The sequence below is a fragment of the Eschrichtius robustus genome, chromosome 15 (assembly GCF_028021215.1).
Source record: "Eschrichtius robustus isolate mEscRob2 chromosome 15, mEscRob2.pri, whole genome shotgun sequence".
NCBI classification, from domain to species: Eukaryota; Metazoa; Chordata; class Mammalia; order Artiodactyla; family Eschrichtiidae; genus Eschrichtius; species Eschrichtius robustus.
In genome coordinates, this window is record NC_090838.1 from 25,843,023 (window position 1) to 25,858,223 (window position 15,201).

The 15,201-nt window shown below is 40.3% G+C and overlaps 1 protein-coding gene across 2 annotated transcripts in view; it reads left to right on the top strand.

Moving 5' to 3' along the window:
• Positions 1-11,006: 11,006 nt before the first annotated feature.
• Positions 11,007-15,201, top strand: part of SPAST (spastin) — a 58,349-nt gene continuing 54,154 nt past the window's right edge. For both annotated transcript variants that reach the window (XM_068564663.1, XM_068564664.1), the window contains exon 1: positions 11,007-11,655. In XM_068564663.1, the coding sequence (XP_068420764.1) occupies positions 11,241-11,655 (415 nt within the window). In that variant the 5' untranslated portion in view covers positions 11,007-11,240. The remainder of the gene's footprint in view (positions 11,656-15,201) is intronic.

Sequence of the window (15,201 nt, forward strand, 5' to 3'; positions counted from 1 at the left end):
CTGCGCCACCAGGGAAGCCCAAGATATAGAATTTTTCATGCAGAATTGATGCAAAGTTGTGGATGCTTATGTACAGGATATAGAAACTGACTAGTACATATATTGATTCAAATTAAGATTAAATGCTTTTCAGGAATGGAAAATAACAGAAAGTAAAACCAGAGAATGATTGGGAAAACTTAAGAGGAGAGTTACGTGGATCGTTATTATATATCCATACATTTCCCAATACACAGTAGGCACGCCATAAAAACTTCCAAATTAAAAAAAATAAAAATAAAAAACAAAACAAAAACAAAAAAGTCTTCCAGAAAGTAACTGAGAGCTGCTAATTTACATTTTCTAAGTACTGACAGTAAAGTAGGAAGCTAGATTGTGAGCTCCTTCAGGACAGAGACCTTGTTTTATATATCTTTATGCTTCACGTGGTGCCTGGTACATCATAGGTACACAACATATATTGAGTTGATTCACAGTTAAAACTGGATTTTAATTAAGACACTGACACTACTGAAGAAAAAGGACAGAATGTAAAAATGATTACTGAAGGAAACAGCACAGAATAATTAACTATAGGCCAGGTTTCTCTCAATCAAAAAAAAAGTTATCAGTGTGGTTTACAAAAAAGCGTCACTAAAGTTTTTACATTTACAACATATTAATTGAAAGATTCAGGGAAAAAGCCATAGCAGCAGAGAGCTGAGCAAAAATAAATAAATAAATAAATATAAGTAAATAACAGCTAGAAATGATAGAAACAAAGTAGCAAGAAAGTTATAGGAAGTATAAAAATTCAAAATACTGCAGAATGTTGTTTTGATATGAAATTAAAAGTTCTAAAGAGTATGGCATAGAAAACAAACTTATGGTTACCAAAATGGAAAGGGGGGGAGATAAATTAGGAGTTTGAGATTAACATATACACACTACTATATATAAAATAGATAACCAACAAGGACCTACTGTACAGCACAGGGAACTATACTCAATATTTTGTAATAACCTGTAAGGGAAAAGAATCTGAAAAAATATATATATATACATAGGTATATACATATATCTGAGTCACTTTGCTGTACACCTGGAACTAACACAACATTGTAAATCAACTATACTTCAATAAAAAAAATTAAAAAGATGGCCCTGAAAACCATCATTATGACAGAAATTTGCAATATTGTGTACTATTTTTTGTTGTTGTTAGTTTCTGCTTTATATCTTGTGTACTGTCTAGAGTGGGATAAATTAAAAGAATGAGAATAACATTTAGCTCTTATTTGGACTTGTAGTACCAAACTTTGTTCAGTACTCCTCTCATCTACTTCCACTATGTCTATTTATTATGGTACTTACCTCATCCTGCCTTATATTTTGTTTACAGTTAAACACAATTAGATTTTTTAGTTCTTCAAAGGCAAAGATCTTATTATATTCATCTTTTCATTTTTTGTTTCTTATATTTGATAAATATTTTTCCAGAAGAAGTGAATTTATAGGGAAAGCAAGCAACTGCACCAAAGTACTAGTCTCTAGCCTTCCTTTCTTGGGGTTTTAGGGAGATAGTAGTTATAGATTCTAGAACTAGAATTCTAGAATCTAGAATAATTTTGCTACTGTTCTTGACCCCCTTTTTACAGACATGATGCAAATTCTGTTAATAAAATATTAACCTATTTAGACAGGCAATACCTATTTAGGAATAATACAATATGTGTAGTAGAGAAAGACTTGATTTGGGATTAGTTAAGTATTAAAACCTGGTTCCTTCATTTGTTTGCCATGTGGAATTAAGCAAATAGTTTAACACTTCTGAGCTTCATGTTTTTTCACGTAGATAATTAGCATAACAATTCTTCACAGAGGGAATCAAATGAGATTAGATAGATGAAACTGCTTTGTAAATAAAAGTTATATAAATCTAAGTGAAACCTAAGTACTTCATTATTGTGATATTGTTCTACCTATTATTGTTGTTGTTTCTAACCTGTTTTTTTGTTTTAAATAATTTGTGGGAGAGAAAGTGCTCAGAGAAATAAAGAACATGATCCAGCACACACACACACACACACACACACACACACACACACAAATGTGTTTGCAGAGAAATACATAGAATTTATTGAGTGTAAATGGACCCTCTGAACGCAGTTCGTGTGGAGGGACACCAACCACCTTTCAAGAAGACCTAAAAATATATATTCCAGATTTGGTAAATCACTTTCCAAGGAAGTGGTTTTTTTTTTGCCTAACATAGGATGACAACTACTCCATCTGTAGTTCCCTTGTCTTCACTACCAAACTCCATGCCCAGGCACACTTACCACCATCCCCAAGGAACATACCAAATGGGCTTTTCAAAGACATGAATACAGGGACTTCCCTGATGGTCCAGTGGTTAAGACTCTGCTCTTCCACTGCAGGGGACACGGGTTCAATCCCTGGTCCTGGAATTAAGATCCCACATGCTGTGTGGCATGGCAAAAAAAAAAAAAAGACATGAATAAAGTGTATTCTTCTGATTCTTATGATACAGACATATCTCAGCAATGAGAATAATAAAAATGAAGGAAAAGGCTAACCTTAATATCACTTTCCATCCCCAAATTGTCAATTACTTCAGCCGTTTCTCATAAGAGCCCATATTTAGATTTCTTTTCCACATTCCAGGAGGGAAAGCATCACTTCTCATGGGTCTACCCATGAGAAAAAAGTCTGAAGTTTTCTTTCACCTATCCAACTTGAACCAGTTATTTCGATAAGGCAGATGCCATGTGCTGATTGCCACAGACCTAAATTACTGCCTTCCCTGAACAATGATGAAGATATGACCTGGTGGTAGTTAATACCACCTGAATTGCATGACTGCTATGCAATGGGACAGGACGGGTTTCACAAGGGAAAACCTTAGAATGGCTAGGAAGCGGGAAGAAAGGGAATGGATTCTGAGTAGTGAGTCAAAAAATGTTCACTATCACGTATTATGTAAAGAGTTCATACTCAGTATGAGCTTACCACAAAAGAGATAAAATAAAATGGAATGTTCACTTTGACACACTAATTCTACTTCTGTGATTTTAATCCCATAAAAATACAAAAATGTACAAGGGTACAAAGATACTTACTGTACCACAGTTTTTAGTAGAAAGAGATTGGGAATAGATTAAATTATGATATCTCAATACAATGGACTGCTGTGTAGCCATTGAAAAGAATGAGGTAGGGCTTCCCTGGTGGCGCAGTGGTTAAGAATCTGACTGCCAATGCAGGGGACATGGGTTCGAGCCCTGGTCTGGGAAGATCCCACATGCCGCGGAGCAACTAGGCCCGTGAGCCACAACTACTGAGCCTGCGCGTCTGGAGCCTGTGCTCCACAAAAATAGAGGCCGCGACAGTGAGAGGCCCGTGCACCGCGATGAAGAGTGGCCCCCGCTCGCCGCAACTGGAGAAAGCCCTCGCACAGAAACGAAGACCCAACACAGCCAAAAATAAATAAATAAATACATAAATAAATAAGTTTATTAAAAAAAAAAAAGAATGAGATAGATTTATAGGTACTGGCATGTAAAAACATTCACAACATAATTTCATCTGAAAAATGCATGTTATAGGAAAATCTGTGTAGTGAGATTCTTTTTTTTTTTTTTTTTTTGCATGTATATACTAGTATATGCATAGGAAAAAGCCTGGAGAGATATACAACAAACTATAAATATGGTTACCTGTGGAGCAGGAAAAAGGGGAAGTGAAGTCTTTGCTTTTTGCAAACTTTTATATTGCTTGAACATTTTTTTTTTTTACCGAAAGCATGAATTTATTTTAAAATTAAAAGGCCAGGGATTTCCCTGGTGGTCCAGTGGTTAAGACTCTGTGCTTCCACTGCTGGGGGCATAGGTTTGATCCCTGGTTAGGGAACTAAGATCCCGAGTGGCATGGCCCCCCCAAAAAAAGACCAAAAATATTTAGATAAATTTTTTAAATTGGAAAATATGTCACCTTATTATTTGTAACACAGGCAATAATGGGGAAGAATATTTATATGAGTAATGAGTCTAATCGGTTGTATGACAGCATTAAAAGAAAAATCTTCCAGTTTATTCTTCCCTTTACCCACGTATTTATGAGGCATATGCAGAAGAGAGTTAACATAGCAGGCCTGAGACTGCTGGCCTTAGGAAGGCCTGCTTGCAAGATTGTCTGGTATCTAGGAATTTGAATGATAAACAGTTCCCTACACTGATATAAAACTTTCCCTAAATGATGAGAGTGACTCACTGGGCCTAAAATGTTTGTGCAAAAAATATGGTTTATGTTAAGCACGTGCTTTCCTTCTAGGAGTCTGGACTTTTAGTATGTATTAGGCAGAGGGTGCCTACATGATCAGCAGGACTGAATTTCTTATGAGTGTCCCTGGTAGACAACATTTCACACATGTTGTCAGATCTCAGTGCTGGAAGAATTGTGTCCTGTGTGACTCCACTGAGAGAAGACTCTTGGAAGTTGATGCCGGGTTTCATTCAGACTTTGCTCCATGTGCCTTTTCCCATTGCTGATTTTGCTTTGTATCCTTTTGCTGTCATAAATCATAGCTGTGAGTATGACTATATGCTGAGTCCTGTGAGTCCTAGCAAATCACCAAATCTGGGGGTTAACTTGGGGATCCTAAACTCTTGGAGAGCTTAAGATAAATATAAATTACAGTGCCTGCCCTCATAAATTTGTATTCTAGTTCAGCTCTATCAGACATACATATGTCATACATTTAAATGACAAAAAAGATAACTGATTAAAGGTTAAGATGAATGATATAGAGCACAAATTCTGAAGGAGTTCAGATGAGGTTGAGATAAATGTAAGCAGGTATCCTTGGAGCAGTTTGGAACAAAGAATAATTATTTAAGCAAAGCAGGGAGGAATGGGGTGGAGAGGACATAATACAGACTGAAAACACTAACAAAGAAATTAAATGGAGGAATTCATTTAATATCCAGTATTAACTGACTCCGCTTACGCTTCCATAGCCTCCCAGCTTTAAAAATTGAGCTGAGCAAATTAGGTAACAATTTATACTGTTACACCTAATACTATTTCAAAAACATGAGCTCATTCACACTTTCACTAGTAACAAATCCTCTGTAAACTGGAGAATCTCAAACTGGTGCCTCAGTTTTGTTTTGGTTTGTTTGTTTTAAAATTTTGAGCCAGAATCTCCTCAGCAATAAATTTCACATAAAAATTCAGAATTCTGGTTTCTCTTGATATGTTTTAAACTTTGGCAACAGAGGCCACACATTTCTGAAAGGCAAAAATCAGCCGGAGCTGAGTAACAGCTGTCCCATTTAATAAGGGAAGGCTACTCTCCAATTTCTCAAAATCTTTATTATTCACATCATATATACATTTTTGAATTCCACACCCACCCATGGAACTCATATATGTTATATGTCTGACCACTGTGTCTCGTTGTTATTTGAGTTTTTTAGCCATTGTATTAGACTGTAAACTTGCTCTTATTCCCTACTATATCCTGGCAACTTACTCATCAGCTGGCACGTTGTCTGTGCTTAATATCTATTTGTTGAACAAATGAATGATTAATATATGTCACAATGTGAACTCAATATGGGGAAATGATTAATTGTCCGCAACGATGCTTTTGCTTATTAACACAGCTATAGGATAATAATCCCCTAATTGTTACTCTACTCTTCCCATTCCCTACCTTCAACCATGCCTTCTGTTTCTCTCTTTTAAGTTTTCTGCCTTTTTCAAAATCAGTCATCTCTTCTCTTGGTTCTAGGTGCTCCACTTTATTTTCCTTTTTTTTTTTAATTGAAAAGAAGTCCTTAATAAGTGTCATTGGTCCCTATTTCAAATAATTCAGCATCTCTCAAACTGAAGGTTTGAGGAGTTCCTTAGAAGAGAAGGAGAGCTAAAATATCCAAAAAAACTATTTAGCAGTAGTCACTTTCTAAATAAATTAATGGGTTAAAGTGATAAAGTGACCAAATGTCCTGGATTAGTTAGCTCAGTACTCAGCTCCTCCTTTTTGTCCTGGTGAAACTGGCCCAGATTCCCTTCAAGATTAAGTGTGTCCTGCAAGTTCTTGCCATCTAAAAACTGGGAGGCTGTCACACTGTAGGTTAAATGGCTGAGAAGGTTAGGATCTTCAGTCCAGGGAGATTATAAAGCCAGTGTAATATCCAGGCACTATTTTTCTTGAAACAAATTTTAAAAGATGTTAATTCAGAAAATGGATTTGACTGAGATATAATTCTAAGGGGCAGAAAATGTGGACTGAGATTATTAAAAATTGAGATCCTAGTAGAGTCTGAATTCTGGAATGACATTGTACATGTAAGAGATAAAAACAAATAAAATTATTGAGCCCTCTTACATTGCAGGTATTATGCAGGAGGTTTTAGGTGTATTCTTTCATTTCGTAATTTAATTCTTATTCCACCCATTTTACAGATGAGTTAATTAAAGAACTTGCTCCATAACACGCAACTAATAAGTGGCAGAACCAAAATACCAACCCCAGTCTTTCTGACTCTCAAGCCCATATTTTTACCAAACAAAAAAATGGCAAAGGTACAGAAAAGCAGTCAATATTAAGAACAACTGGACAGCAGGGACTTAGCAAGTGAGAGGCCAGGGGGCAGAAACTCAATACCTGGATGCTCAGGAATGAAAGATCACTCTTGTTCCAGGGGCTAATGATATATTTATTTCATGACTAATAAAATATAAACAGTCTATGTAAAACTGTTTTTCTTTGGAAGCCTAGATTTTAACCTTAAAACCCTAAAGTAGTGTGTGTCATTAACTAATATGTGATGTTGGGCAAGTAACAGACTGTTAGAGCCTCAAATTCCTTCTTTAAAAAAATGGAGACCGGAATGCTTAACTCAAATAGTGATGATTGACTACAACAGTAAAAGTTAACCTGCTTAGCCTAGAATATGGGTTCAATAAATGTTAGCTAGTAGTAGTAGTAGTCGTCATCATCATCATTGTTGCTGTTGTCTCCTTAAACTTACCTTAATTTACCTCATGATTGAAACTAGGAATGTTTTTATGACTCAGCAAAGTGACTGGGAAATGCTTTTTTTAGATGAGCAATCCATCTTAAGCTCTAATCTGAAATTGAGGTAAAAGGAAATTCTGCATATAATCACTGTGGTAGATTACTTGCAAAGACGGCCACAATAATTTCTTCCATCCCTACATATACACCTCTTTGCAATGTGGCTTTGCTACTCCTCCATAAGGATGTAGAATTTATTTTCCCATCTCTTATGTTGGAGCTGGCCATGTGACTTGCTTTGACAAAAGAATGCAGCAGAAATTACATTGTGCAACTTTGAAGTTTAGGCTTCAAGAGGCCTTGCATCTTCGACTCATGCTCTCTTGGAAGCCAGATGCTATATAAAGAAGTCTGGAATACCCTGCTGGAGATACATGCCCCAGCCAATAGCCACCACCAGCATCTGGACGTGTGAATGAAGATAACTAGGCCACTCAGCCCTGGTCAAGCCTGCAGCAGATTACTGCATTCACGTAAATGAACCCAGGCAAGGCCAGCAGAAGGACCACCCAGCCAAACTCAGCCCAAATTGCTGACTCACAGAACTGTGAGTAAATAAATGGCTGTTATCTTAAGTCAGTAAGTTTTTGAGTGGTTTATTACACAGCAACAGAAATCTACAACAATTACCATGTTTGAATCATTTTTCAAATTATTAATATTTATTATATGAGTACCATAAGCAAGGCATCAGGCTAGGTGCAGAAAGTGAGCCAAAATATGTAAAGTTTGGCCACTGTCTTGAAATGAGTTTATAATCTATATCAGGAGGTGATAAAGTATTTAAATAACAATAACACAAGACAATATATTAGAACAGCCATAGAGTAACACAACCATATTGTCGTAAGAATTAAAAAATCTGATCATTTCTGCTGGAGGTGATAAGGGAAGGATTTATCAAGAAGATAATATTGAGAGTTAAGCCTTGAAGGATTTTGACAGTGGAGTAGGAGGAAAAGAAATTCTAAGGGAAAGAAAAATGACCTGAGGATAACTGTGGTCTTGGTAAAGAGCAAAGAGTGCTCAGAAACTTGCCAATACTTTTTGTTGGGTTATAGTATATATGTAGACGTGGGAGAACAATTCTTCAACAAATATCAAGTTGCAACTTCATTCCAGGCACTGCCTACTACTACATTATTATGTATTGATGATAGATGTGGAAGCTGAACTGCAGATGTGAAGGCCAAGTCATTAGTCCAAGTTCACAGAAAGTGGGGGAGCAGGGGTTTGAATGCAACCAGTCGGACTCTAGAGCCACTCTACTACTGGGCAGTGTCTTGGCTAAGTTAAAAAGTTAGTTACTTAAGGAAAAACAAAAAAACAAAAAGGCTGGCACCAAACTAAATACCCATTTAACAGTTGCAGTGAAAACAAATCAACAAGGAGGAAATTCAAACACTTAATATTGAGCAGAAAAATCAAATTAAGAAGAATAAATGCAGGGACTTCCCTGGTGGCGCAGTGGTTAAGAATCTGCCTCGCGATGCAGGGAACATGGGTTCGAGCCCTGATCCGGGAAGATCCCAAATGCCGTGGAGCAACTAAGCCCGTGTGCCACAACTACTGAGCCTGTGCCCTAGAGCCCACGAGCCACAACTACTGAGCCCATGTGCTGCAACTACTGAAGCCTGCGTGCCTAGAGCCCATGCTCCGCAACAAGAGAAGCCACTGCAATGAGAAGCCCGCGCGCAGCAGCGAAGACCCAACACAGCCAAAATAAATTAATTAATTAATTAATTAATTTTAAAAAAAAAGAATACATGCAGTATGATTATATTTGTGTAAGGTAAAAACCAGGCAACTATACAGCATATTTACATATGTTAATGTATACACAAAACTAAAATGAAAAGAAAAAAATGATGAGTACAAAATTCAGGATAAATTTCCTGGAGGTCCAGTGGTTAAGACTATGCACTTCCACTGCAAGGGTCACAGGTTCGATCTCTGGTCGGGGAAGTAAGATCCCGCAGGCCGCGGGGGGGAGGCGGGGCGGCGGGGCGGTGGAAAACAAAAACCAAAATTCAGGTTAGTGACTTCCTCTAGAGGGGGAGAAAAGAGTTTGAGATTAGGGAGGGACTCACAGAGTGCTTCAAGGAACTGGTTACATTAGTTTTTCTTAAAATAGATGCTGTTTATTTTATTATTTTTCTTTACATTATATATATGTTATACAGTTGTTCCTTAGTTTCCTGGGGGTGTGGGGTAGGTTCCAGGAACCACCCCCCCCAATACCAAAAGCCGTATGCTCAAGCCTGTTACATAAAATGACATAGTTTTTGCATATAACCTACTCACATCCTACCATACACCTGAAATCATCTCTAGATTACTTACAACACCTAATACAATGTAAATGCTATGTAAATAGTTGCAGGCCATGTGGCAAATTCAAGTTTTGCTTTTTGGAACTTTCTGGAATTTTTTTCCAAATATTTTCCATCTGCTGTTGGTTGAATTCGGATGCAGAACAACGGATACGGAGGGCCCATTGTATACATCTTGTTTACATGATGTATGCATAAATCTAATAGATTTCACACAACAACAAAAAGTACCACAGGGTTCAAAAGAGGGAAGTTAGGAATTGAAATGAATCAGATGTGAAAGAGAGAAGGCATTTCAGAATGAGGAACTGGCCGAGGCACAGAGGCAGGAAAAGGGGTGGGGAACAGTAAGAGGGAAACAGGGAGTAAGTCATTTTTGCAGTAGCCTACATTTGTAGGGGAGTAGTGGTGGGGAAAAGCTAGATAAAGTTGTGGCCAGAATGTGGAGAGTCTTGGAAGCACTTGTAAACCTCACACTGTAAACAATGGGGTCTTTACTTCAATTAGTATTCCTTAGTTTTGGGCAAGAAGAAACAATTACGGCTATTCCAAGTAAAAAGAGAAAGAGAAGAGAGAAAAAAAGATAGGGAGATAGTAGGAGGGAGAAAAAGAGAGAAGGGAAGGAGAAACAGAAGCAGAAAAATAGAGAAATAAACTGAATAGTTTTGGGATAGGTTATCAAGTAAGTGACCAGTCCAGGAACCTGGTAGTTCTGGGGATCTCAATGAAATAAACTGATAGAGCAGCTCTTTAGAACACTCAGTTCTTACTATCGTCCACCCCAGTGTGTTTCCACCCAAGATTCCAGTTTCTAGGAGAGTATGGTTAACCTAGTGCTTCCACCTCTGCGATCTGGGAAGCAGGGTTCTGTGCTTGCAGCTCATGAGAATACAGGAAGCGAAGTCGAGTTGAATTTAAAAAAAAAAAAAAAAAAAAAAGGCCCAGTCTGAATTGCTCAGGAAGTATGGGATTACTGAGCAAAACCTAAGGATTCCCTTATTCAAACATTAGTTCTTCAGATTAGACATGTAAACACGTACTAATTTAATTAAATCTCTGGAACTGATGATTTCATCACAATGAGCTAACAGTTTCGTTTTCGGTGACCTTAAGTTTTTGTACGCCTCTACAACTGCTGTCCTCTCATAATAATTACTAGATTGGGACCCATTACTTCTGTGATGGAACTCAGATCAACCATCCTTTGCGGAAGACTGGCAGAAAATGCTGAAAGAAATATAAGAAAACTATGACACCGTAAGATGACCCTGAGAACTAGCCGAGCGACCCCAAGCTGCAGCGGTCCCTCCAGTGAGTTGACAGCCTAAGTTCCCTGCCAAAGAGCTCCCAGGGTCAGCGAAGTCGACTGAGCGACCGGTCCCTAAGGCAGACGTAGGCCAAACTGCACTGGGAAATGTAGTTCCGCGGGGAACGGACGGAGTGGCGGGCGCCGCACACGCGCACTAAGAGCTCAGGGCAACAAAGACGGCGGCGTGCGCGCACGCGCCTGAGAAAGACTCGGGAGGGCGTGCGCGTACGCGTGCGCGCCCGGCGGCGGTTCTGAGCTACCAAGCGGCTGAGAGGACAGAGAGGAGGGGCAGGAGCTACCGACCGCAGGAGGAGGAGAAGGGGTTGTGCTCCTGGCCGAGCAAGGAGAAAGGGGCGGGGCTGGAGAGCAGCGCGCCGGGGTGCCGAGCTCCTGGGACAGGCGGGCGCGTGAGGGTCTGTGGCCCTTGCCGTCCCAGTGGCCGCCGCCGTCGCTTGGCTGCCGTCGGTCTGCGGGAGGCGGGTTATGGCGGCGGCGGCAGTGGGAGCTGTGAATGAATTCTCCGGGTGGACGAGGAAAGAAGAAAGGCTCCGGCGGCCCCAGCAGCCCGGTGCCTCCCAGGCCTCCGCCCCACTGCCTGGCCCCCTCCCGCCCCGCCCCCAGGCCGGCCCCTCCGCCCCAATCGCCGCATAAGCGGAACCTGTACTACTTCTCCTACCCGCTGTTCGTAGGCTTCGCGCTGCTGCGTTTGGTCGCCTTCCACCTGGGGCTCCTCTTCGTGTGGCTCTGCCAGCGCTTCTCCCGCGCCCTCATGGCCGCCAAGAGGAGCTCCGGGGCCGCGCCGGCGCCGGCCTCGGCCTCGCCCCCGGCGCCAGTGCCAGGCGGGGAGGCCGAGCGCGTCCGAGCCTTCCACAAGCAGGCCTTCGAGTACATCTCCGTTGCTCTGCGCATCGATGAGGACGAGAAAGGTAACTGGGGGCCTGGGGGGAGAGGGCGGCGGCGCCGGGAAGAAAGCGGTGGGGTCGCCGAGGGAGGGCAACACCTGCGTCCCTTTCCTGCGGGAGCCGGCGGTGCTCCCCCGTAATTGATCTGCCCGGCGAGACTGCTTCCTCGGGTTAGACCCTCATCCTCCACGATTCTCAGTTAAACACCTCTCTCCTCTCAGGCACCCTAGCCGGTGACTTTGTTTCAGACACTAGCCTACACCTACACTTCTGCATGACCCAAGTCCCTATGAGACACCCAGACGTGCTGGTGACAGTGACAGTTGTCCTAGAGTGACCACACAGATCCTTTCTAGCGCTGTAAACAGTGAGTGGCTTCCTCTGAGCCAGGTTTTCCAAAAGGTTTTGATATCGAAGAAGCTGTGCCTTGTTATAGGCTTTTAGTGAAAGCAGAGTACTGTAGTGTCAGAAAAAAAGAACAAATGGTGACTCAGTTTTGAAAAGAACAGCTGCATATGATTACAGCTGAATTTGCACTATTTTTAAAAGTTTCATAACAGTCATTTTTATCAACGTAATGACTTCTAAGTATTTTTCAATAAAGTTCTATTTTAGTACAAAACTTTTGCTCCTGGTTAATTTGATCTCATCTAAGTAAGTATTCCAAGGTAACCTCTAAATTTTTAAATTGAAATATTGAGTGAGGACTTCCCTGGTGAGGCAGTGGTTAAGAATCCGCCTGCCAACGCAGGGGACACGGGTTTGATCCCTGGTCCGGGAAGATCCCACATGCCGTGGAGCAACTAAGCCCATGCACCACAACTACTGAGCCTGCGCTCTAGAGCCTGCAAGCCACAACTACTGAAGCCTGCGCGCCTAGAGCCGGTGCTCCACAACAAAAGAAGCCACTGCAATGAGAAGGCCACGCTCGCAGCAATGAAGAAGACTCAATGCAGCCAAAAATAAATAAATAAATAAATAAATAAATTTTAAAGAAATTGAGTGAATAGGACTAATTTATAATACCATTTTACAATAACATTTAAAGATTTCTATTTCTGAATGAAAGCAAGGGTACTACATCCTTCAGATTTCTTTTAAGCTAATGTTTTTTAGTCTTTCTTTCTGTAGGCTAGGCACTGTGTGCTCTTAGCTTTGCATGTGTTATCTGTTTAGTCCTCACAATTACCCTGTGAGGTGAAGGTACTGTTAGTATCAGCATTTTACAGATGAACAAACTGAGGCTCAAAAGATTAAAACAGGTCATTCCAAGCCTATGCTAATTGCTAATGCCAAATTTTTTATGGAAGATGATAAATGGAGTTAGAAGGAGTCTTACAGCATTTTGAAAATCCCTCCTTTCGTCCCAACTCCAGTATGCTGAGATCTTCTTTTCCCTCTAACTACTCATTTTCATTGTCCATTAGTTTAAAAAAAAAAAAGCAATCTGCAGTTCATTTGTAGTGTCTCCACTACCAACTCCAGAAACTGTTCTAGAATTTCAGTTTTGTTGAAACTTATTTCCTTTGTGAGGCCTTGGACTGAGAAGTAGGATATAAGGAAGGAGGCAGGTATTCATGGGTTTTGGAGTGTAAGGACAGAGTGGAGGTTAAGAACGTTGAAGAAAGGAGGCGTGGGGCTTCCCTGGTGGCACAGTGGTTAAGAATCCGCCTGCCAATTCTGGGGACATGGGTTCAATCCCTGGCCTGGGAAGATCCCACAGGCTGCGGAGCAACTAAGCCCATGCGCCACAACTACTGAGCCTGCGCTCTAGAGCCCATGGTCTGCAGCAAGAGAAGCCACGACAATGAGAAGCCTGCGCACCACAACGAAGAGTAGCCCCCACTTGCTTCAACTAGAGAAAGCCCATGCGCAGCAACGAAGACCTAATACAGCCAAAAATAAAAACAAATAAATAAATAAATTTATTAAAAAAAAAGAAAAGAAAGGCACATTTAAGAGAAGAATACCATGTGTTTTGGGAGGGAAGTTTTTAATCGCTTCATTCTTTTTTTTTAATATATATTTAAAATATTTATTTATTCATTTTTGTCTGCGTTGGGTCTTTGTTGCTGCGTGTGGGCTTTTTCTAGTTGTGGTGAGTGGGGGCTGCTCTTCGTTGAGGTGCACAGGCTTCGCATTGCAGTGGCTTCTCTTGTTGCGGAGCACAGCCTCCAGGCGTGCGGGCTTCAGTAGTTTTGGCTTGCAGGCTCAGTAGTTGTGGTGCACGGGCTTAGTTGCTCCACGGCATGTGGGATCTTCCTGGACCAGGGCTCAAGCCCGTGTCCCTGGCATTGGCAGGCGGATTCTTAACCACTGCGCCACCAGGGAACTCCCTATTGCTTCATTTTTTATCTCTAAGGAGCATCCACGATCTCCTAGGGAGGATGTAGAAGCATACCATTATCGCTTCCTAGAGAAGCACTGTTTTATTGCACTATTTTATTATAATAAAGTCCTTTGAAGTTTACTAATCTAGGTCAAAAGTTGTTTTAGAATAGAGGGAATATATTTAAGGGTAGATCAATTCCAGTAAATACAAGGATATTTTGTTAACACTGGGTGATGGGAGTTGGGAGGTAGCATAAGAGGTCAAGGAAAACTTAGGTGTTAAAAAAAAGGATCCTGCACTCTTAGATTTAAAGAGAAATCAGTTCCATGTGAGGGGTAAGTAATGGAAGTGGAATTCAGACCTTGGGTTTCATGCTGGTGACTTATCTTTGGGTATCACATATATACCTCTATTATATTTAATTCCTCTTAAAATATTTAAGTGTAAATATTTTCAGCAATCTCTGTACCGCATATTTCACTCTCAGCTGATAATGTTTCTGTTCAAAGGTTTTGCTTTATTTATACAGTTAGTTTATAAAGTGGACATCAGAACAGGCAATTTTTCCTTTGGCATATTGAAAATTTTTTTACTTTACCTTTAATTAAGTGGTTGCCAGAGTTCACATTTGAAGTCTATTTGCCTCTCAGCCATCCTTGACAATACAGAACTTAATTTCAGGAGAATTTTATTCTCCCTCTTTCCTACTGCATCAAAATATATATGAACAAATTGAAATGAATCAGATAGTGTTCAAAGGTTTCCTAACTCTGTAGTTAGCCCCTAAACCATTAAGGGGCTACTAATGTCGTGCAATCCCTTTCCGTTAAAAACTTGACCTAGCTTCTAAACATACTGAAAGCCACTTTATTTCATCAGGTGAAGTGGGCTATTTCAGACTGTAGTGATATTAGTTAATTGACACATTTGGTGCCTTCAAATAATAAAGGCCAAATTAAATCTTATTTTAACAAGGTAATACATAAATGTGGTTTATAAGGTGGCTGTTTATTTTGAATTTTATTCTTTTTTATGGCATACTCAACTTTGACACTGAACTTTCATAAAGGCCTAAATTTATCTGAAACCAAGCTATTTTTTAAAAAAATAAATTTATTTATTTTTGTCTGCGTGTGGGCTTTCTCTAGTTGCGGCGAGCGGGGGCTACTCTTTGTTGTGGTGCGCGGGCTTCTCATTGCGGTGCCTTCTCTTGTTGCAGAGCATGGGTTCTAGGTGCA